Source organism: Gymnoscopelus microlampas (assembly GCF_963454915.1).
Source record: "Gymnoscopelus microlampas genome assembly, chromosome: 7".
Classification (NCBI taxonomy): Eukaryota; Metazoa; Chordata; class Actinopteri; order Myctophiformes; family Myctophidae; genus Gymnoscopelus; species Gymnoscopelus microlampas.
The window spans coordinates 41,399,253-41,422,766 of NC_139944.1; the positions used below are offsets into that span (position 1 = coordinate 41,399,253).

Consider the following 23,514-nt stretch of genomic DNA (forward strand, 5'->3'; position numbering starts at 1 on the left):
TGTATTTCACCATGACATTTAGCATGCAGTTTAGGCTGCTAAACTGCATTTTGACAACATTAACATTGTGTCATTCTTCTCTATTCCATAATACTAGACCGGTGCATCGGCCAGGCCATTGGAAATGTATGTCCCACAGGGTTATGCAATACCCATTGTGCCTGGCTGTCTTTCTGTGTCTCTTTTATGCCCATAGATGTGGAGTCTATAGGCTAGTCTAGGATACACACACACACACACACACACACACACACACACACACACACACACACACACACACACACACACACACACACACACACACACACACACACACACACACACACACACACACACACACACACACACTCCAAATATGGGCATAAAAGGGACAAGGACTGACAGATACAGAGATCTCCATATGTGTGCATGAAAGGGACGAGGACTGATAGATACAGAAATGTCCATATATGGCCATATCAGTCGGATTGGCGGTGCAACGTAGGTGTGAGCGCCGCTTAGTGGTCCGAACCTCTTGTACATATAATATATACATACTGCAAAAGAGGAGTGAAAGGACACTGCTGCATCTTTGTCTTCATGCATGAAGGCATGAAACCTATTCAATATATTAAAACTCTGTCATCTGGGCCATGCAGGGTGCAGACTGAAACTGTTTACAACCTAATGGCAGCATGGAAGTGGGAGTATGGGATGGGTGAGTTCAATGCAAACAAATGAAATGTTTTTTTGTTTTTTTTAAATGTCATGTGGTGGTGGATGTGGTGGTGTAAAGGTTGCTAGTTGCAGTGAAGATCTTCTTTGCTTCTATGTCTAGCCCTGCTCCGCTGCTGTCTGCCAGTGCGTTTGTCTGTCTGTGTGGGCAGAGGAAGCATGATGTGACTCAAAATGAGAAGTCCTCTCACCTCTGTCTAATGTGTGCGTGGGCCACATCGTGACGCTTTCACCTGCTGAGGCCTGCAGAATCAATCAATAGAGGACAGGCTAAAGACTGCTGCTGGGGCAGCCGCTAGATAGAAGCCAGGATCTCTGTACATACGTTAAACTGAGGTAAAGGGCAATGTGTGGAACAAATAGGCTAAAGGTGAAACACAATGAAGCTCAGGTGCAGACAACGGACGTCGTGACCTTTTAACCCTTCAGTTGGAAGTAATTCAATAAATTACATAGGCCCATTTCAAAGCAATGTTACACTTTCTATAAAGTGATGCGAAATCTGTTAATTTGGGCAAGCAACACCATTGTACGATTGACGCATACATTAAGTTTTAAAGCTGAGCTTTAATGCTCAGCTTATGTGAGATTATTTAAACAGTACTGCATACAGTATCACAGTTATGGAGAACAAACAAAGTACTGTTCTCTGTATAAGCCAGTGGTTCTCAAACTTTTTCATGTCAAGGACCCCCAAATGAATATGTACATTTATTTGGCCACGAATCCCCATCTGAAAATATTTTGTGCCAGGGACCACCATAGAAGATTTGAGCTAATAAAATGTTTTAAGAATATTCCAATTTGTTTAACATCATTTCAGGATGTTTTGAAAATAGCGGATCTACAAGCTCACAACGCGTTGCATCGCGAAGCGTTGTATGTGTTGTTAGCAACCTGACAGCCAATGTAGTATATAGAGTTAAAGTGGTTAAACTGATTTTTATGCTATATTGACTAATTTTGCTGGAGACCCCTTGAAAGCTCCTTAAGGACCCCTGGGGGCCCCCGGACCCCACTTTGAGAACCACTGTAAGTGACAACATAGTCATAAAAGAGACTCAGCAACAACCAAGGCCTGTCCTGAAGGACTGTTGTGTTGTGATCGTCAGGCTTGTGCTCTATTATATGCACCTGGATAGGTGCGTGTGTGTGTGTGTGTGTGTGTGTGTGTGTGTGTGTGTGTGTGTGTGTGTGTGCGTGTGTGTGCGTGTGTGTGCGTGTGTGTGCGTGTGTGTGCGTGTGTGTGCGTGTGTGTGCGTGTGTGTGTGTGTGTGTGTGTGTGTGTGTGTGTGTGTGTGTGTGTGTGTGTGCGTGCGTGTGCGTGCCTATGTGTGTGTAACACGCACATGTAATCAAGCAAGTGTGGCCATACTGGTGCATAGCATTCCCGCCCTCACTACAGTACATGCAGGCAAAGAGCCATAGTGTCATACGCCTACTATCAGCTGAGGAGTCGCACAGCAGAGCATCATGTCTAATTATACACCCAGCAAAAGAGAGGGAGAGAGAGCCAGGGAGATAGAGAGAGGAAGAGGAGGGTGATTACAAGTGGAAAAGAGGATGTAACTCTACTGCTGATGGTGATAAGAGCTAACATATAGGAGTGAAAAGGATGAGCTGTGACAGATTGAAAGACAGTGAGAAAGAGGAGAGAAACTGAAAATGAAATCTGTTTGAGACAGTTTAAGAGGACTGGGTGAGCAGAGAGGGGGTGTAAAATATAAAAGCAAGTAGGAGGGAGCAGAGAGAGAGAGAGGAGAGGGGAGGAGAGGAGAGTGAATGTGACTGACTAGACAGTCTATTGAGCTTGGATGCTTCCATTGACTCTGCTATGTTGTGTCATGTCCTGCTGAGGAACCCTGCATCATCTACCAGCCCTGGGGAGGACATACAGGCTAGACAGGTGGGTAGGACTACCACACATTCTTAGCCACTATTTCACGAATAGCGAAAAATAGCCGATCATTGGGAGCTTGCCTTGTAGACTGGCAATTATTGCTATTTTTGAATGGATGGATGTATGGATGACAGGGTTTGGGTGAGTGGGCTGGCGGTGGATGTACAGACAAGGATCATGCAAGTCCAGGATGGTGGAAATTCTAGTTTGTTAGTCTTTGTTCATCTACCACGCAGTTCAGCACTCAGCATTCAAACATTTTCTCTGTTTCCAACAAGAGGAAAAGTGTGATGTCCATGATTGTGTTTTGTTTAGTGAATGTCTAATGATTAGAATGCATTATATGTAACCGTCTGTGTAGGAACGCAATGTGATAATAGTGCAACACCTTTACTCTACCAAAACGTAAAAAAGAAAGAAAGAAAAAGACACAAAATATTATTCATACAAGAACAATTTGCAAGTCTGCAAGACTGTATTTGACGTTAACTTTTGTGTTTTCATATAAAAGTGCTATATATAGAATTAGTAGTGCGCCGTGAGTGCTGTGGCTATGTGGGTTCGTAAATATGCAAAAGAAACTTGACCTCAGTGAATATTGTAATTACATTTTACAGTACTACTGTATATCATGATGAGACCAAAAACACTTAGCAGTGTTGTGTGTATGCCTCATTTCCATAGATTAGAGGCATGTCATGATCACCACATAAGGTCATTCAGCATCAATACTTGAAACGAGCTCTGTGTTCCTATTATTAATCTGTCTATCAACATATTCTCTTGTCTGCCTGTTTGCCTGTAATTATCTCTGTGTGCCATGTGTCAGTAATCACAGAGTTCTGTCTGTCTCCTTGTGCATGCGCGCAAATACACAGACACACACACAGTTATAAAAATAGTTGTATTATGTACCTATTCAAATGTCTCCACAGTCATTATTTAAACCAACTGGTTGAGGCTGCGGAGCCGGGAAGGTAACAGCAGTAGCTTTTATGGCCCTTCAATGCAAAGATAATCTCCAGCACTGACATTATGTCATCACCATGCCAGTGCACTCAGCACTGCCATTGAACGAAGCTCTTTCACTTCCCCAGACAGTCATTTCGCAGATAATATGCTTGGCAGGATCACACCCACCACTGCGTGTGTGTGTGTGTGTGTGTGTGTGTGTGTGTGTGTGTGTGCGTGCGTGCGTGCGTGCGTGCGTGCGTGCGTGCGTGCGTGCGTGCGTGCGTGCGTGCGTGCGTGCGTGCGTGTAAGAGAATATAATAGGCCTGCTGGTTTACTGAGGGGTTTATAATCTGAGAGTTTGTGAGACAAAATGTATTGGTCCATTCGTAGACTTCGAGCAAGTCATAAGTCAATCATTCAATTATTTGTCTGTCTGTCTGTCTGTCTGTCTGTCTGTCTGTCTGTCTGTCTGGATATCTCAAGTAGTTACCTACAGATTTGCACAAAACCTGGTGGAAAGGTTGGTCCTGGGCTAAGGAAGAACTGATAAACCTTTCCTGGTGATTGGCATAACACATGCACATAACATAAAATAGCTGATTAAAATGTTACACGTATTCTATTGGCTTCAATGGCTGCTTCAGTGCTCTGTGAACGAGAAGTAGCGATCTCAGAAGTCACACTCACTGTACGGTGAAACAAGTCTCAAAATCACACTCACACAGTGAGTGCCGCGCTACAGTATGTTAAATAGGCAAAGAAATTATAATTACCAATCGTAATTTGTTAGTTTTTTTGTATATCTTGACAGAATATGCTTTGTTTGCATTTGTTTATTTGCTGAGTAATATTGAGACACTTTTCTCCAGGCAACAAGAGTCACTACTTTGTGGCTCTCAGAGCACAGACACAACAGATAGAGATGATGGACGGTATTTGTACTCATATGAAGTCATATGAACACATGGCAGATACGAAGGGGAGAGAAAGGCTCTATATATATTCTTAAGATTGTATAAACAGAGTGGGGGAGAGCAGAGAGCAATAGACGGAGAAATGGCTTGTTTGGATACTCAGTCTGGGTAGAAACTAGAACAATGTTCCAAAGTTATGAAATACTATATATAAAACTTTTCATTTTGTTACTTTTCAGACTGACAACCGGTGAACCATAATGTTTGTCGAGAGAATGACGGGATCTGAGTCATGTGATAAAAACCCTACAAAGCTCCACAGTAGCAAATGAAGTGTCAGTGTGAGTGACAGATAGTGAACCAATGAGCATCCCAACTGACCTAATGCTGGACCCAGACAGGGACTGCCTCCTGCCTGTGAGCAGGGACCCAAAGCCGGAGCAGTCGCCTGACGCCACGTTCAAGGTACCATACCCTTGCAAGAGCCATAAAGCTTTGAAGGCCACGCACACTGGCCTCTTCCAGCCCATACCTAGACGAGTGCCGTCCCTCTACCAGCCCTGGCTCCAGACCCAAACGTCCAGCTGGACCAAGCCTCAAACACTTTCTACCTTCAGAGAACACCGTGCCTGGGAAGAACAGAGAGAACGGAACCCCCTGTACTTTGGATGGGACAGTCCCCACTACCACAGCCCATTCTCTGGGAACCGCAGGGCCAATTATCCCCCTGGCATCCACCCGGACCATTTCCAACACCTGTTCAAGTTGAAGCCTGTCCCTCCAGAGACTGAGGGTGACTATGGGGCGGGTATAAGACACAGGTGGGAAGTACCAATGTCAAGGGAACAGTTGAGTCTGAACGCAGAGAGGCTGAGCATTGGGAGACACAGAGGACCGTATATGAAGAGGAGAGACAAGCAGGTCAACTATTCCCATACAGGCCCAATAAGCCGTGCTTCCTTCAACACGCACAGGCGATCTCATTTGTACACAGAGGACCGTGGGCGCCACGGTGAACTGATGTACAAAAACACGACCACAGGGGTTGCCGAGCATCCATTTTCCAGACGCAGTTCCCTACTGCGCTCCCCACCATCCTCAGGAGATTCCTTGAATGATGAATTCAACTCCACAGGAGTGCCAGAGGATGAAGCAGAACCTCCTGTTCTGCTCTCCCAGCGCCCCCCTGCGCCTTCCTCCACCACCTCCTCCTCCTCTCCTGTCACTGTTCCCTGGCTGCTCCCTCACTTTGCGGCAGGATCTCTGATTGAGCTGAGAGACGGGCGTCTGAGGAGGGTGGAGGACCTGAAGACGGAGGACTTCCTGCTCGGCTCGCTGGCCTGTCCGCAACTCCGTCTGAGTTGCTGCACAGTGCAGAACATCTCCCCTTCTGCCACCTCCGCATCATTCTCACACTTGTTGATTCTGCTTCATGACCAGCACTCCCAGGTGAAACAAAGGATGAGAGAGAGAATAGTATGTGCATATGCGCAGCTCATATCCATAGTATGTTATGTAAACCCTCCAGAAGACCGTTGCACATACAGTAGCCCTCTGCTTTTATCATTGTACTAGTCAGAGCACCGGCCTACTCGGGAACGATGCAAGTCAGGAACGATGCAATTTGGAAATGCACGCTCCGCCCAGTTATGCAATACCTGTTGTACCCGTCAGAATACCCGCTGTACTAGTCTGTCTGTCTGTGTCCCTTATGCCTATACATGGAGATTTCTGTATCTGTCTGTCTATGTGCCTTTTATGCATACTAGAGGTTTAGGCCGCTACGTGACTGCACCAAGTACTGCACCAAGTACTTTGACAACGGGTACAACAGGTTCTGACAACGGGTACAACGGGTAACTGGAGGGGCATGCGGGCATCGTTCCCAACGGGAATCATCCTAGTAATATTAATGGAACAGAGAAGAATGGAAACAATAATGTTATCGGTATCATAATACTATTTTAACAGCATATAACTGCAATATCAGATCTAAAGTTGTAAATAACAAAGGTAGAAAACTGCATTGTCATGAATGGACACACGCACGCACACACGCACGCACGCACGCACGCACGCACGCACGCACGCACACACACACACACACACACACACACACACACACACACACACACACACACACACACACACACAAACACACACACACACACACACACACACACACACACACACACACACACACACAGCATAACGGGGTAAAGCATTACTTAATTAAGTAATTATTACTTAAAGCAGCACTATGTAACTTTCCTCTTCTACCCTGGATTTGAACCTGGTTTCCCACTTGGGTTTTACCATTGAGCTAATAGAGCCGGCCTGCTTGCTCAGGGGATAACTTGAATCTTGACCATCAGGTCAAAATTCGTGTCAGATCCTGTATCTAGGTGAGACATGACCTTTGACACAATTTAAATGTCTCAATAGAAGAGCAGGGAGACAAAATACAACAACTTTGTAAATAAGTTATATTGTATTAACATATTCTACCATACAGATTGGACAAAATTAAAATGTATTCTTAAAAAAAGTTACATTGTGAGGCTTCAAGCATTACATAAATAACTGTAATATTAAAGTAATATTTACTATTACTCTATGCCATTACAACTAAATAACTACTCATAAAAGGTACATTATTGCCATAGTGCTTTATCCTCAACATTGATTATTGTTTTTGTGGCCTTAATCTACATTATGCTGCGCTTCCATTCATACAGGAATCGGTGGATGTGTACGCGGAGTACCCATTCTTCGTGCGCGGGCAAGGCTGGTCGTCCTGTCGTCCCCAGGGGACCACCCGGCTGTGTGGCCTGCAGTGCCGTCAGCTCAGTGTGGGGGACGTCTGCTTGGCTCTCACCCCTGTGTCACCAAATGGATTTCCTTAACGCCCGACACCACACTCAAAGCACTAGAGCGGTGATTCTAAGTGGGGTATGTATGGGACCCACAGGGGTCCTTGGGGGGGATCCAAATGGATCGTCTGAGGAAGAGCCTGGTGGCTCTTGCATTTTGGAGCAGCGATACTGGTGTGCATATTTTTTATTCTTAAATACTGTTACTGTTTTTGATCCAGCACCCAGCCGAGTAGGTCTGGGATGTGTGTGTCTTTTGGCTGTTTATCAGCTTCTCTTCTCCAAATGGACCTGTAACTCTGAGAGTTATGGAGATCCTTGAAGTTTGAGACCCACTACACTAGAGGGAGTGTGTTGGGAATCTCTAAACTAAAGCCACAATGCCCTCATGTACAGAACTTCTCAGCCAGCTCCACCCGGCTCCATCTGCCCACTGGGGGGCAGAAAAGGGCGGTGGAGACGTTGGTCAACCCCTGAGCTGAAAACACCAGGTTACTGTTCCACAGACATGGACCAAGCTAAATTATATTAAAGCTAGAGCTGTTGTACTGTACTTCTACCTCGTAAAGCCTGTCATTTTCTGTGCTTGATAGTCTGTTTCTTTCTCTGTTGTTGTTGTTGTTGTTTTCTCCTGTATTAAAGGAATTACATCTAGGGAGACGACTGGCACTGGTTCTCAGGAGAAACTTTTGTATAATTGACATAATGCACAGCCGTTGATGTACGTTTTTGTCAGGCAGTATCAACTATTAGAGACTCACTATGTTTGATAAAAAGGGGAGAAACATGGATCTTTAAACAGAAAGACAAAAGATTACCCATGACCTGCATTTATAATATGTCATGATTTAATCATATCTATCTTCTCTCCAGCTTTGTGTGAGAGTATTTATTATTATATATATTTCTTTAATGAAGGGATTCAGGCATCTGGGAAGCATAACAAAAACTTGCCCACCACAGTAGAGACCGGGGCAGCGGTGCCGGGCAAAGGTTCATGTGCTTGTCCATAGCTTGTTGGTTGTTAAGGTAACCTGTTCAGCAGGGAAGGGATCTGGGGGAGATAGCATGAACCCCCGCGTGCATTAAGCTCTCCCGCCACACTATCAGCTGAAGAGAAGTGGCTGGCAACTCGGTAACGACAGGGGCACATGTAGGGAATTGGCATCTACAACTACATTGTGGATAAAAAGGGGGGAAATGAAAGGGGAGAAAAGATAGTTTCTTTCCAAAAAAGATGTATCTGGAAATATACATATACTGTATATATATTGTATAAGCAATATCCACTAGCTGCAATAAAGTCTTAGTCTAAGTCATAGTCAACTTGATTTTAAACTTGACAACACTTGCTTTGTCAGATTCTTCAAAATGGTGGACAAATAATTTTCTACATACAAGTTTTCAAAGCTAGAGGGAACTGTAAATGATTATTTAAGGGTAACATTTTTAGGATGTATCAGACCTCTTCTACCTCTGTTTAAGACAGCCTGTCACTGAATGTCGGTGTGAATGTCCCTATATGCCCCTATGTGCTGTATAAAGTAGCAGGATGCTGCTTTGCCTTTTATAGTGTCTATAAATATATTTTCTACTGCTGTAGGATACAAAGTGTGGCAGCGCCGCTTGTGAAATTCAGACAACCATGGGACACATTTGAATTGGTTGATAAATAAAGGCATTTAAACTTGGTATCATGCACATGATTTACTTCTTAGTGCGTAGAAATAAAAAACCTCTCTATACATCACACAGTAAAATATTAACAGTACAGCCAAGCTGCGCTTTGGCTGTGTAAGAAAAAGCATTGCAGCCAAAAGATGTAGAAATCTGTTAGTTTCATTATTATTATTCATTTATTGTGACGCTGATATTTGCTTTTGACACACACAAAACATATGTCCTTTGCCAACCTGCAGGTTTGGTCTGAGTTCTGACATTATGAATGAGTTGCTGCACAACCTGCCACCTGCTGTCGACAGAATTACTGGTACATCTGCAAACAAGGCCTCTCACACCTATATAGTATGTCTGTAACACCTCAAGGAAACTAGACCCAATAACCACTCCTATCACTCCCACACATTCTAGACTGTCATACCCCATCGATATCCAAGGCAGCCAGATGTCTTATAACAGACTTGATGTTCCTGGACTTCTGAAGGTAACACAGTGAAGTTGATAGGAGAAGAGATAGAAGTTGTTTTTTTCTTGTTGGGTCCTGAGTTGATCCAATTGCGCAGTGAAAGGTTCAAGTGTTTCAACAGGAAGATGAATGTATAAAGTTATATGTGCCATGAAATCCACTGTCAAATGCACACTTCCACCCAGATGATATTTTACTCAAAGTGCTGGATGCACATATAAATTCAAGCTAAAATATGTTTGTCTATTGAACAGGCACATTACACATTTTTGGCAAGGAGAAGGTTGATATTGTCTTCTCGCTGCACAATTGTAGTGTCGAAGGCATGCTTTCTAGCACGGGGGGTTGTCCTGTGCCCCGTTGATCTCTATGGCCAATGTATAAGGAGACATGACATTATAGAATAGCTTGTGATAGTAATAAATACTGTACTTTATGAACAGTATACAGTGCATAGTTTAGCTCACAAGATTCCTGAAAGTCCATGTGCCCTTTATGTAGTTCTGCGTCAACCACATACTTGGCAATAAAGTGATCCTGATTCCTGTTTCACAGTTCACTAGCTTGAAGCTGGTGCTGTGGCAACAGCTTTTTCTAGACAAGGCAGGAAGTCCTCTTCTCTCAGGTTTCCCCACTTCTAGTCTCTCAACCCCAACGCATTGGAGACAAAATGTCAATCAGTGGCAACCGCAGGCTCTCACTACCATGTTGCGGTATTTCTTGAGAATCACATTGGAGCTGTCATCAAAGTAGAGCACCGAGATTCCGTGGAGCTGGGTAGGGGCACAGCATGGCTTAGGCACCGTCTCTGGGTTGATGAAGTGCACCTGTGTGGCAGGAGAAGGTCATGGCATAGATAAATGCAACCATATTCAGACAGTAACTTAACTTATTCCATCCCATGATACAGTTAGGCCTGTCATGATGACACAATCGCGTCATAATCGTTTGTATGTTAAAAGAAATCCTACATTTTCTAAATATATTTTTCCCCCGAAAGTATAAATTAAATATGACAGTGATTTCTTTGTATATTAAAGTTATTTGTCATATCTGCCCTGTGAAGGTTTTGTTTTCGAAGGCTAAAAGCCAAACAGACTTTTTTATTTATTTGTTCAATGCCAAAAACATAGTTAAACATAATTAACAGTAAAATGTTATTGTCGTGATAGCCATAAATACAGTGTACTGTTGTCTTTCGGTAGGCCAATCAGAAGTTACTTCCTCCATGGTTTCCCACTGCAAATTTTCAATGGAGGTTTTGCTTTGTGTTTTGGATACTTTAAGAAATATTAAGCTCAGTAGCAAACAAAGGCTCATAATAATATTCACTTATTTTTCTTTCTTTTTTTACCACACAATTCATATAAATAAAAAGGGGGGGCACATATCAGCTTCAAAATGGGTGAATTTAGATTTTTAGAAAAAGATGAAAAACGATTTAAAATTGCATTGGAATTCTGACCAGGGAACAAACTGTTACTCTCTGTAACAATAGAGCGTGGCTGTCATCAGAGACATTAACTTACTAGAGTCTGTACAATAGCATGATTAGTGGCATTCATGTAGGAGTTGAGAGGGAAGGCACACTCTCCCTCGCAGTAGTAAGCAGCATAGCCCTCTGGTGCTATGATCCAGTCCTGACAAAAGGAAGAGCATAACAGCACATCATGGACTGTTTCTCATTTAAATGAAATGAAACTATGACTCTGTACATGTAATTATATTGAATTCTAAATACCTGCCATCCCAAATCTCTGAAACTGACATAGAGCTCATGCTTTTTACACCCCTGTTTGGAGTTGCTGAGGTTATCTGAAATTGAAAAGCATGCAAACATGACTGTAATGCAAATGGATCTCCGTAAGGGCACATGAAATTAATTAATTAAAATAACAAATAAAATGGTATTAGCCTACCTGTTGCAGCCTCAACTGCTTTCAGTACGTCTTGAGCAGTCTTCTGAGTTCTGGAGCGGTTGGAGTGTCGGCCCTTGTGGCCATGGGCTGAGCGAACGCTGCGAAAGCGCACCTCGGTGGCTTTGAAAAAGGCAACCATGAAGGGCTGCTTGTCCTGGGGCCCACTGCCACCCCCCAGCCCTACTAGCCTGGGGTTCACACTTTGGCCTGCAGAGGGAGACATGAGACAAGAGAGGGTGGAACAAGAGTTTCTGTCAACCAACCCTTAGAAATGACAATGAATGCATCCTCAGGGTTTGTCACGGTTCTATTCATCCTAATGGGACCACCATAACCACAATCATAACGAAAGCTCTGTTACGAACCCCTTTAAAGAATTGCTCAATATGTGAAATTCATTGTGACCACAGGATGTGAGGGGTATTAAGACATTAAGACCTGAGGCTGACTCTACAAATGTCTTCTAAATCCTAACAGTTTTCTGAAAAACGCATGTTGCTATATCAGTGGTGCTCAAACTTTTTCATGTCAAGGACCCCAAAAATGATATGTATTTGGCTGCGGACCCCCATCTCAAAATATTTTGTTCCAGGGACCCCCAGAAGCAAAGATTTGCACAACATTTTTGCAGATCTACAAGCTCATAGCACGGCACAAAGTGACGCGCTATGTGCTTGTATATCTGCTATTTTTGAATAGCTGAAGTATAAAATAATGGTTAAAGTGGTTAAAATCTAAAATGACGCAGATGCTTTCCCGGTTTTAATGGGTTGAACCACTGTTGTGGTCAAACACTGTGGCCATTGGACTTTCTGCATTTGGTTATAACAACTGGCCCGTGTCGATTGGTCCATGACAGTGACTCACCCTCGTTGTTCTCCAGCACGAGGCGCAGGCCCAGGTTCTGGTCGGGGTTGACCAGCCAGTGGTTACTGGTGGCAGTCAGGTCAAAAACCAGCCAGTCCTCCTCAGTGGCCCAAACGGTCCGCTGGTCCAACAGGAACAGTGCCACTTCACTGGGGAGGGACAGGTAAGAGAACTAAATCAACCTGTGGGTCGGGCCCCCAGGGGGATCCCCAGATGACAGTGAAGTGACAATATAAGGACTTTTAAGACCTTTTTGATACCTTGCCTACCAGAAATTAAATGAAAAAATACCATCACTGCATCAAAAGTAATTAACAAACTATACTAAACAAACTGGTCAAACATTGGTCAAATTGTCAAATAACATAAGAAGGAGGCAGAAATTCTGAAAATAGACGATCTACAAGTTGCGAGGTGTTGTGAGCTTGTAGATCTGCTATTTTCACAATATTTATCTGTAGAACTGAGTCAAACTACATGTAATGCCTCACTCAACTCCTACAATTCTAAGTGCTTGTCAGGGTGGGGGGGTCCCCAGTTCAAATATGATTATTTTGGGGGGTCGTGGCCTGAAAGGGTTGAGAACCACTGCTCTACATGAGGTTGTAGCCCGCATGTTCTGTTCATTTAGTCCTACATGCTCACTATTACCTAACCAATCAGAAAACATGAACAATGCATATTATTGAATGTGTGTGCAGTGTGCACCACTGAATTCAACTGGAAACGGTAATGCCTACGGTGCACATACATGGTCGTGGGTGGTATGGGTGTGCAGTGCGAGTGCATGAATGTGCACATTCATTTAAGGGTCCCGGTTTGTGGGTTTGAAAATATGGTCACCCTAATCAAGGGGGAGTTTGGCTTTGCAACTCTGGATGATAAACTCGGTACAACTTCCTTTCGCGTTACCCAGCTCTAACTGGAGACAAAGCAAGTTGATTCAGCAGAGAAGCATAATCATCCAGTCATCAACTGGTTCCGATGTGGTGAAAAATAAGCTCTGACAGTTGAGGAAACCCATACATCACAAGTTCTTAATATGTTCTTTATGTGTAGTTGAAAAACAATTAGACCATGGAGGCCAAGGGGAATCCCTAAGTAGAGATATGACGCCAACATCAGGCTATCTCAAACAGCAATACACTTATTAAAACTCCTCTTATCATCTCAGATGAAAATTCCAACACTGATAGGATTCCTAGACTGGTGGTATATGCTTTAGGGCAGCTCTCCCAGACAATGGCTTCATTTACAGATTGAGTTGCAGACCCTGGGGGTGGCGGATGGGGGTGGGGGGAGTGAGCTTTGTTCAGCCGTCTGCTCGTCTGCATGGAGGAGCATGTTTGTAAATGACAATGGCATTGCCCTTAACACCATCGTCACAGAAGGGACACATCCTCATCTGTTTCACCCCACCCCATCCCTGAATCTCGAATTGTCTCCCCAACAGACTCAAGCTAACTGTTGACAGCAGGAGGTAAGGAGAAAGACCAGATACTTGCATAATACACTTTGGTATTCAGCAGATGCTAAATGTCAAAATGTACTATTAACTAGGATAGCGAGTAGACATTAAACCTGGCATCTATCTAAATAGTACGATTAGCAACAATCTACACAATAGAATATACCGGTATGTATGTATAATACATAATGTAACTAGAATCTATTGAAACAACTAGCATCTACAGTACGTATATCATTTGTCAATACAGGAGCGTTCCACTAGAGATGGTAGATGGAGTTGGAGGTATATGCAATGAGTGTTAGGACAATATAGGAGGTGTTGCGGAATTAAATTATTCTTAAGTCTTTAAATGTGGTGTGCTAATCCTTGATGTGGTTTGGAGCAACAGAGCAACAGACAGAGACATTGAGGGTGGCGGGCAGATTGACATTTAAAGAAGAATTACACAGATAGGCAGACAGATAGACAAGCACCTAGTATGTACGAGAAAGCCGTCATAAGCATCCAGAGTGTCATTAGTGGTTGGAGAGTTCCATGTGATACACGCAAGCAAGCCCCTGGGTGAATGTTTTCTGTTCCATTACAATTGACGGTGTAAAGGGTTACTGGAGACTGGGTGTCTGCCACTGACACTAATGTCTATGTAAACACCCTTGCTGCTATAGAGCTGTGAGAAGCTGACCTGGAAATAACATCAGCAGAAGTAACCCATGTGTAGACAAACTCAGCTAAAGCATACAGGTCAGTGTATAAACAGCAGTCTAAGTACCATTTTACATAGGTGTACACACATAGACAAGCTTATGTCAGCACACAGCGTGCCTATTTAAATCCTTTGGCTTATCCAGACCATTTTTTTCACTAACATAAGATCATCATGTATGAAAAAAATATTTAATCCATGCATTTATCCACTAGGATATTTGACCACAGCCTGCATATAATCGTCTGGCCTCACCTGTCCGAGGGCTCCTGCACGACCTGGTAGACAGCCACTCTGAATGTCTCGTTCTCATAGCGTTCCTGGATGTGGTGCTTGTAAATCCGGAACTCTGCAGCCGTAATGGCCTCTCCTTCTGGGATACGAGCTAAGTCAAAGCGGAACTCCCTTCGATGCTGTTGATGTATGAGGTCAGGATCCTGATCAACTATAGAGACATGACAGGGAAGAGTGTGATATGAATCCAAGATGAAGGATTAGTTGATTTCAGATTTCAGTTTTATTCTTATGACAGATATATAAAAATATATGTTCAGGTATATGCATTTTTGTCAATACAAATTCAATCAATCAGTTCTAATAGAGATGGAGGTGAGATGCTCTGCACCCGTTGGTTTGAGACTTTGGTTTATTTTAAACAAGAATCCAGCCAAAACGTTTGTGATTCATAAATGGTTCATTGCCTTCCGAGTGGACACACACACTGAAAAATAATACTACTGCTCCTGATTGATTGGGAGGATATCAGTACAGTGTATGTGTGCGCCAACATTGAGGCTGCTTATCAGATGGCCAGCTGCTGGTCAGTGGTTTATAATGTTTATAATGTCAAAACTGTTGCTGAATGAAACAGTTCACTGATCCACGTTGCTCTGCCCACATCTCGGAAGCACCCTGTCGAAAATAGGAAACTCCAGCTTCCATGAGAGAAGTGATTGATCTAAACACGACTTAAGTCAAGTCTGGCATACATGCCAATGTCTGTGGGGGGAAGAACCACACTCTAGGCTCAAATTGGCTCCCCGTTTAAATCACACACATGTGCTGACCACAAGAAAAAGCTTGTTACGGCACTGCCCGGAAAACCACAGCAGCTATTGCACGCGCGCACGCACGCACGTACACCCACCCACCCACCCACACACACACACACACACACACACACACACACACACACACACACACACACACACACACACACACACACACACACACACACACACACACACACACACAGACACACACAAAGGGTAGAGAGCCTCACTAATGCATGACTTAACTACCACGGGGTATATATGGTCATCAATTCCACAACCCCACGCCCCCTGAGATCATTTAGCTATCTGTCCACTCATTTCACTGTCTCCTCCCGTCTGGTGATTATAATAAAACACTAAACTGTAGCCTTTCGGATTTCCACGCTGCCTGAAGCAACTCTCAAACTTTCCAGAAGAATGGTGGTCAGGCAGACCCCATGATGGTTTCCTGGAGCTTTCCAGTATTGTGTTTTGACAGCGTTGCCCAAAGTGTTTGTCCTTGGAAACAGCCGAGGAGGTCTCCGCAAACGGTGTGCGGAGTGGAGCAGCGATTAGCCACCTTAAACACATCCTGCCCACTGGCATAGACCATGACATCAGCATGACATCACCCCGCTTTCTCAATGTTGGCCCACTATTGTTTTAGTTAGTGGCTCATTGAGCACAGACACACACACACACACACACACACACACACACACACACACACACACACACACACACACACACACACACACACACACACACACACACACACACACACACACACACACACACACACACACACACACACACACACACACACACACACACACACACACACACACACACACACACACACACACACACACACACACACACACACACACACACACACACACTCACACACACACACATGTGCATATCGTTGCTGTCGGGCAGAAACCTTGCATCTCCATATTTTAACTTTTTAAGTTTTGGGGGAAATTATAGGCCCTACTTTGTCATACAAACATGTCACAGAAACGCGAAAATAGCTGATCTACAAGCTCACAACGTGTCACATCGCGACACGTTGTGAACTTGTAGGTCGGCTATTTTTGAACATAAGTGAAAGTGGTTAAGTGTGTCTGTTTCAGAAATATATATAAATATATAACCAAGAAAAGTATTAATAAGAGTATTGTGACAAAATTATAACTACACTGGATCCATTTGAACATGGGTTCTTTTTTAAATTTCCTGAAAAGTAACAAGAAAAGTTACATACAAGGTTTTGGTCCCGACACTACAACGACGACATACAGCACTCACGGCAATCCTACAACTTTCTCACACTTCATTTATACTTTGACAAAAGATATGGATTATAAGTTGAAAATACATCATTTTTGTCCAAGTATACATTTGCTTTGAGAAACAAAAGAGTACACACATTCTTCCAAATTCTCTCCTAACCACACACTAACACACAACCCACTCATCGTAAAGAAGAGTGCATTCTGAACCCTGCAAGTCATTTGTTTAACCGCAATTAAATGCTGGAAGTGAACGGGGGGCGTTTTATGAAAGAAATAATTGCTTGTAAGGACTTGGTGTGTTTACGTTAGGGACCATTAGCTCCAGAGATCAGACCTCAGATATGCAAACTTCCCTCAGGGAGGCATTTCAACACTTCAGAGTACCTACTCCTGAACACTGCTGGGACACACATCGTGATCCACAGCACTATCATTAACCTACTGTAAGTTTACCATCAGTGTCGATTTTTAATGAGTCAATGTGGGTGTTTTTTGTCATCGCAAAATTCTAAAATGACACAGATGCTTTCCTGGTTTTAATGGGATAAAGTTACAATCCATCAATTGTGTTTCTCTCTTCCAAAGGAAAGAGGAAATTGCAATGTTGTCCGAACTACAATAAAGATGCAAGGCCATGGTGTCCAATCCGGTGTGCCCCTAACTCTATGGGTGTGCCATCTGCTTCAAATAACTTAACATTGTCAATGGAAGGCTAGACTTCCTGCAACCACTGCAGATGTGCTAGTTATATTATGTATTAACATACTTGACCATACAGATTGTTCTATTCATTAAAATAAGTAAGTAAGACTGTAGTTTTCAAGTTTTTCACATTCAGCTGTTTTTCCCTTTTTTGTAAAACATGCTGAAACTAGTTGTTTCACGTCAGTTGGTGGGGATTTTCCAGTGCCTCTCAACACACAAAACACATCGGGAAGTCATATTTTCACACATCCTCACAATAGAATGATGGGATTCTGGTTAAAATTTGACTCTCCCCGTCTCTCCAGCTTTTTAGTAAACAGAAAATACATTTTCCGGTCAGGATACCATTTGGAAGTGATGAACCAAAAATGTGAGCAGACAAAATTGGAACTGTCTGGAACACTATAAAATTGAAGCGGATACGTGTACTCTTTCCTGATTGGATGAAATACGCACGCTACCTAAAAAAATATTTTCTGTTTACTAAAGAGCTGGAGAGATGGGGAGACTCCTGTTACTGAACAACAAACACTCTACACAGCAATGATTACTATCTGAATACAGAGCTTCTAATTTAAGAGAAAAAGTCATACAGCCAGTAACTGGGTGACAGTATTTCATAAGGGGCTTTCACAGGGAAAAGAAAGACATCTTTTCACATGGGGATGTAAAAATAATTGGAAGGATAATGAGATTTTCTGGAGGAAGTAAAAAAAAAAGCCTTAATGTGATCTCCTTATGCTGCCTACAGATCAGCTTTGTAGGAAGAAAACGGTGAGATTTCAACCTGTTTCTTCTCAGAATGACAATACTGCCCCTGTTCCTGAGTGTCCACACTGCAAAATCCAATTTCAAAGTGTCAGTTTAACTCTTACACCACCTTACAGGTCCATTCTTTAAACTTAGAGTTAAATTGACACTGAGGATTTTGCAATGCAGCTTGAACTTCAGACATTCACCCCAAGTAGGCTCAATATGCACAGTGAACGCAAACCTTCCATAAACAATAACCACTGAAGAGATACATTATCCAATGAAAAGCAACGAGAGATAGGAAGGTACTGAGCCTGAAGCCTGATTTAGGCTCAATATAGTACAAAAATAAAAAGTAAGAAAATAGCAGAACGCTCTATTGGTGTGTTCCCGAAGGCAAGACGTTGTGCAGGTCCAAACAGAGATTAGCTCACTTGCCGGACAGCACCAGAACAAAGATTGATAGATCTGTAAAGTCAGTGTATGTTTTAAAGTCAGAAATGGACAACAAAAGTGTCACTTTAACTCTGAGATCGTAAAAGGACCCGGATTACAGATTAAATTGAACCTGTGGGTTTTACATTATGGGGACTGCATTCACTCTATGAATTTATTATCAAAAGTTAAAAGCTACATAATGTGGGATAGTCCAAGTCACCGAATAATAGTTGGTAATTTATTCATTTGTTTATTATGCATAATTTTTGGTCACACTGCACTTATTCACCAAGCCATGAATTAGGCGTGAGAAGAACATATCACAATGGGAGTAGGATGCTTGAATTTATGGTTTGAGATTCAGACATACTGGGTGCGAGACTTTATACCTCCAAGCAACCAATGACTGATGAAAAACTCCCAAGAAACTCCATTTGCAAAAAAATAAAAATAAAACACTACATGACGGGAACCATGCATGACATAAAACGCAAATTGTCCCTTTAATAAGTGAATGTGAAATGAGGAAAGCTAGGAAAGCAAGTCTAATGAAAAATGATTATCACTTCTAATGCATACAAATGTATGCTATATATATATATATATATATATATATATATATATATATATATATATATATATATATATATATATATATATATATATATATATATACACACATATATATACATACACTGTGTGTGTGTGTGTGTGTGTGTGTGTGTGTGTGTGTGTGTGTGTGTGTGTGTGTGTGTGTGTGTGTGTGTGTGTGTGTGTGTGTGTGTGTGTGTGTGTGTGTGTGTGTGTGTGTGTGTGTGTGTGTGTGAGTGAGTGAGTGAGTGAGTGAATGCGTGCACTGAGGTTGAAAGAAGTTAAGCAGTGCTCTCCCTCACAGTGGAAGCTGTGGTCTATGAAGGGGAAATACCATTATCCATTTTGGTCTTGAAGCCCTCACTCTGGAGACCACCAAGTTAGACTGACTCCAAGACGATGGTGAGAGACCCCCCCTCCCCTCTGCCAATCAGCAGCAGAGGTGCTGTGGAGGGCTTGACGGAGGAACAATATCCTCTCAGGGTGTCTTCCTTCATAACGTCCCCCCCTTTCCATATTGAACCTTTCAGACGCAGAACCACATAAGCCTATTAAGGATTTTCACAAGTGACTATTCCAAACCGCAACCTTAAATGTTTAAGTTAAAATGCTGTATATTTAAACTTGTTACTTATATATATATATATATATATATATATACATATATATAATAATAACTACCAAAGATTTGGATTTATACCACAATCATTATGGTAGTTACTATTTTCCTTAAATGGTCTATCGAGTTGTTTTATTTTAATTATGGTCTTCAATTGCACTCCCATAAACACACACAGAGAGTAAGGTGAAAGGTCAAATTGAGACACATCTCTGGGATGAACAGCCTTCATATTGAAAATGACCTGTAACCTTCCTCCAAGCCTGAAGGCAGGAGGAGGAGGAGGCCGGTACAGAAGAGAGGAGGGTTGCTTTTGGATGAAACCCCACATCCGGATCAGAGCTGCAGGCACCACGCCGTCTGCTGTTTCACCATAGTGATATCAGAGCCACAGCAACATCTCCAAAGGAAACAAAAGCAGGATTTGCCCTTTTTAAATGCAGAAGACCCCTGAATCCCACCTATGAGTATGATGCTTTGATTCACACCCTCCATAACACACACACACATACATGTGCACGCGCACACACACGCACACACACACACACACACACACACACACACACACACACACACACACAGGGATTCATTCAGCAATTAAATGTGTTTAGATGTTTGTCTGCGATTCCCAATCTTAGTCAAAACTTGTCATCCACTCCCTAGGGGTTCAAAAATGTCCATCCAAATCCTAGCCATGCGAAACAAAGCCATACTAAAGCCTCTCTCCCAGGGCTTTGAAGGGATTCTGGGGAAATCGGATATAGGCATGTTGTCATAACATTTATAACTCGGAATGCAGGACAGCTCGATTTCAAGGAAAAGAGAAAGTGACCTGAAAGCCTCTTGTGTCTGAAAGCTCCAACATCACAGAGACACAAACACTTCATCTGATGCACTTTGTTAGCATTAGTGCTGTGTAGACCCCGGCAACAAACAGTGAAACACTAAAAACGTTGACACTGAAACTTAATACAGGTAGCCTAACTCCCTACACAGTTAAATCCTCAGTGTTAATTGACATTTTTTTACAATCGATGACAAGACACAAATTAAATTAAAACTGAGGAATTTATTAGTGTTATTACTTATTAGCCCTGTTTAGCACTGGGATGAGGTCCTGCTGCGTAAAGCTCCAGCTGCGGGCAGGACTGGCAAAGAATGCCCAATTATTACCTTTTTCTGAACATGTGTGTTCAAAATGTAAAGGTAGTCCAGCAATCCTACAGATGTCTATAGTTTTTCCCGGAAAACATTTTTTTTATAGACCACTCTTAAACTGATTCCTGTTTCCCCAGCATGCTGCAAATTGTACAAAATAATAATAAAAACCTCATGCTGGGAAAAAACACTTTGGAATTTCTCAGAATTGTCAAGTCTGAATGAGCCTCCTTTCATAGACTGACTGATCAGCTGGATGTCATGTTTTGGCCTGATCTGCACTAAATACTTCGTATTTATATTGTAATGTCCATTTGGACAGGCATGGTGGCCGCTGTCATTTACATTCCAGCCCTGATTTGTGTTCTCATTCTGACCCTGTACAAACATAATTGACAAAAAGCAACAACATTCACCATCCTATCATAGCCTTTCCTCCCATTTTCATATACACACACACACACACACACACACACACACACACACACACACAACGGCAAAACAATGTCACCACATGCACCCCACAGACACAATGATGGAGGGTTGGTCCCTGACCACCCCTTTTTGTAAAAGCAAATGTTATGTTTACTGGCAGTAAACATATTAAGAAGTTATTTGGTTCAGAACCTAACTTGTAATGAGCATTTATCTTCATTTTATGGTCTAAATAAATTGCAATTTTAAATCGAATAATCTGGACATCAATCGGCAATTTTTTTTTCTATTATTTTACATATTTTATATTGCAGTCACTTTAGAGTTGAGTTGCCTGAGTTCCCTGCAGGTTGGGTACAGAGGGAGGGGGGGGGGGCAAACAGAATAGGCTGCCTCACCTTGTCTGACCTCTTAGCATAGAGGATGTTGTGTGACTTGTGTCCCTTAATATTCTCATCTCTTGCTAAACACACTTTTTGTTTATGTTTAAGGGGAGTTGTAATGCATTTTGCATGACTAATTTGTGCCACTTCTGTCTGATATGACAGTATGTTATAGTGTTTGAACCATCAAGCATTCGAGTGATTTAGGTCCTAAATCGCTCGAATAGGACATTGGTTCTCAAAGTGGGGTCTGGGGACCCCCAGGGGTCCTTAGGAAACCTCCAGGGGGTACCCAGCTAAATGAGTTAATGTAGCATCACAATCATTTTAACCACTTTAAGTTTTAATTTATACTTTGGCAAGTCAAAAATAGCAGATCTACAAGCTCATTGCACGTCACGCTATTTTTGAAAAATCTAGAAAATTTGCACAAATCTTTATATTTTTTTTAGGGAACGTTTTTAACTCAAATCTTTGCTTCTGGGGGTCTTTAGCAAAATATATATTTTCTGATGGGCCAAAATAGGCTGCATCATAATTTTGGGGGGTCCTTAATTGTCACGAAAAAGTTTGAGAACCACTGGTACTGATTTAGGAAATAACTGGAGAGAGAGACATACCGAGATTGACGAAGCTCATCACCATATCTGCGTCCTGGAGGAAGCGGCTATCCTGGGGGGTGAGGGCCGCCACCATCGGTGGCGCCTGGGTCGTAGTAATGAGAGGCTTGTAATACGAATATCCCAGCGGTTCTCCGTGTGTGTTGATCGTGTTGTACAGATCCAACATGAACATGGGCGCTGCGTTGTTCTTGGTGTGGTCGTGCGTCGGCCTGGGCCGGTGCGGCAGCCCCAGGATGGACAGGATCTCCCGCTGCATCTCCCTGCGCTCCTGGCTTCGCAGCCGCCGCTGGATGAAGCTGGACTGGACCTCGTTGTCCAGAGAGACGTTGGAGAAGGAGACCTCGGCCACTGTGCAGTAGCACCATGTTAAAACGCATACCACCACCGCCGCCGACGCGCTCGCACTGGTCACCATGTTTGTGTTGCGACTTTACGCGCGGTTGTTTTATTGATTGCCTAAACCTGTAGTAGTAGCCTACAACAGAAACTCCTTCTTTCTTTTTTTACTAGGCTACTACTGCCAAACAACTTCCAAAAAAGTCAAAAGGACAAATGACGGGAGGAAAATAGAAAAGAGGAAGAACTCTATTCGTTATTCTTGGAAACAGGGCGACCCCAATTCCCCTCTTGCGTAGCGTAGTACTGGTGCTGTTGTGCGCGCTCGTGTCTTTAAGGAACTTGTGAATGTATTTTATTGAGGTGCTGACTGTGCCAGGGGAGGGAGGGGCGGGGGGGGGGGGGGGGATTAGGATGGGATAGCCCAGTGGTTCCCAACATTTTTAGCTCAAGACCCAAAAGAGAAATTAGACGTTTGCCCGGTAAACCAAACTAGTGAAAATATATAGCAGATCTACAAGCTAACAACGTGAGGCTTGGGGCACATTGATTGTGAGCTTGTAGATCTGCTATTTTCACTACTTCTTAAATGTTTCTTTTTATTTATTTATGGAAGTCTTTTGATTTTTAAAATGTTATTTATGAAATACTTATGAAAAACGTTGGAATTGTTTTTA

At 42.8% G+C, this 23,514-nt stretch overlaps 2 protein-coding genes across 2 annotated transcripts; one reads left to right on the forward strand and one right to left on the reverse strand.

Moving 5' to 3' along the window:
- Positions 1 to 2,593: 2,593 nt before the first annotated feature.
- Positions 2,594 to 7,388, forward strand: LOC311048559 (uncharacterized protein; the record flags this gene model as incomplete). Its single annotated transcript, XM_084061822.1, has 3 exons — positions 2,594 to 2,620; positions 4,722 to 5,931; positions 7,221 to 7,388. The coding sequence occupies exons 2-3, from the start codon at positions 4,846 to 4,848 to the stop codon at positions 7,386 to 7,388; spliced, it is 1,254 nt and encodes a 417-aa protein (XP_083917948.1). The 5' UTR covers positions 2,594 to 2,620; positions 4,722 to 4,845.
- Positions 7,389 to 9,263: 1,875 nt separating this feature from the next.
- On the reverse strand, positions 9,264 to 23,120 carry LOC311049496 (bone morphogenetic protein 7-like). Its single transcript, XM_084063096.1, has 7 exons — positions 22,499 to 23,120; positions 14,717 to 14,906; positions 12,288 to 12,436; positions 11,421 to 11,627; positions 11,243 to 11,316; positions 11,031 to 11,141; positions 9,264 to 10,328 (listed from the first exon to the last, which is right to left on the reverse strand). The coding sequence occupies exons 1-7, from the start codon at positions 22,914 to 22,916 to the stop codon at positions 10,179 to 10,181; spliced, it is 1,299 nt and encodes a 432-aa protein (XP_083919222.1). The 5' UTR covers positions 22,917 to 23,120; the 3' UTR covers positions 9,264 to 10,178.
- Positions 23,121 to 23,514: the final 394 nt, after the last annotated feature.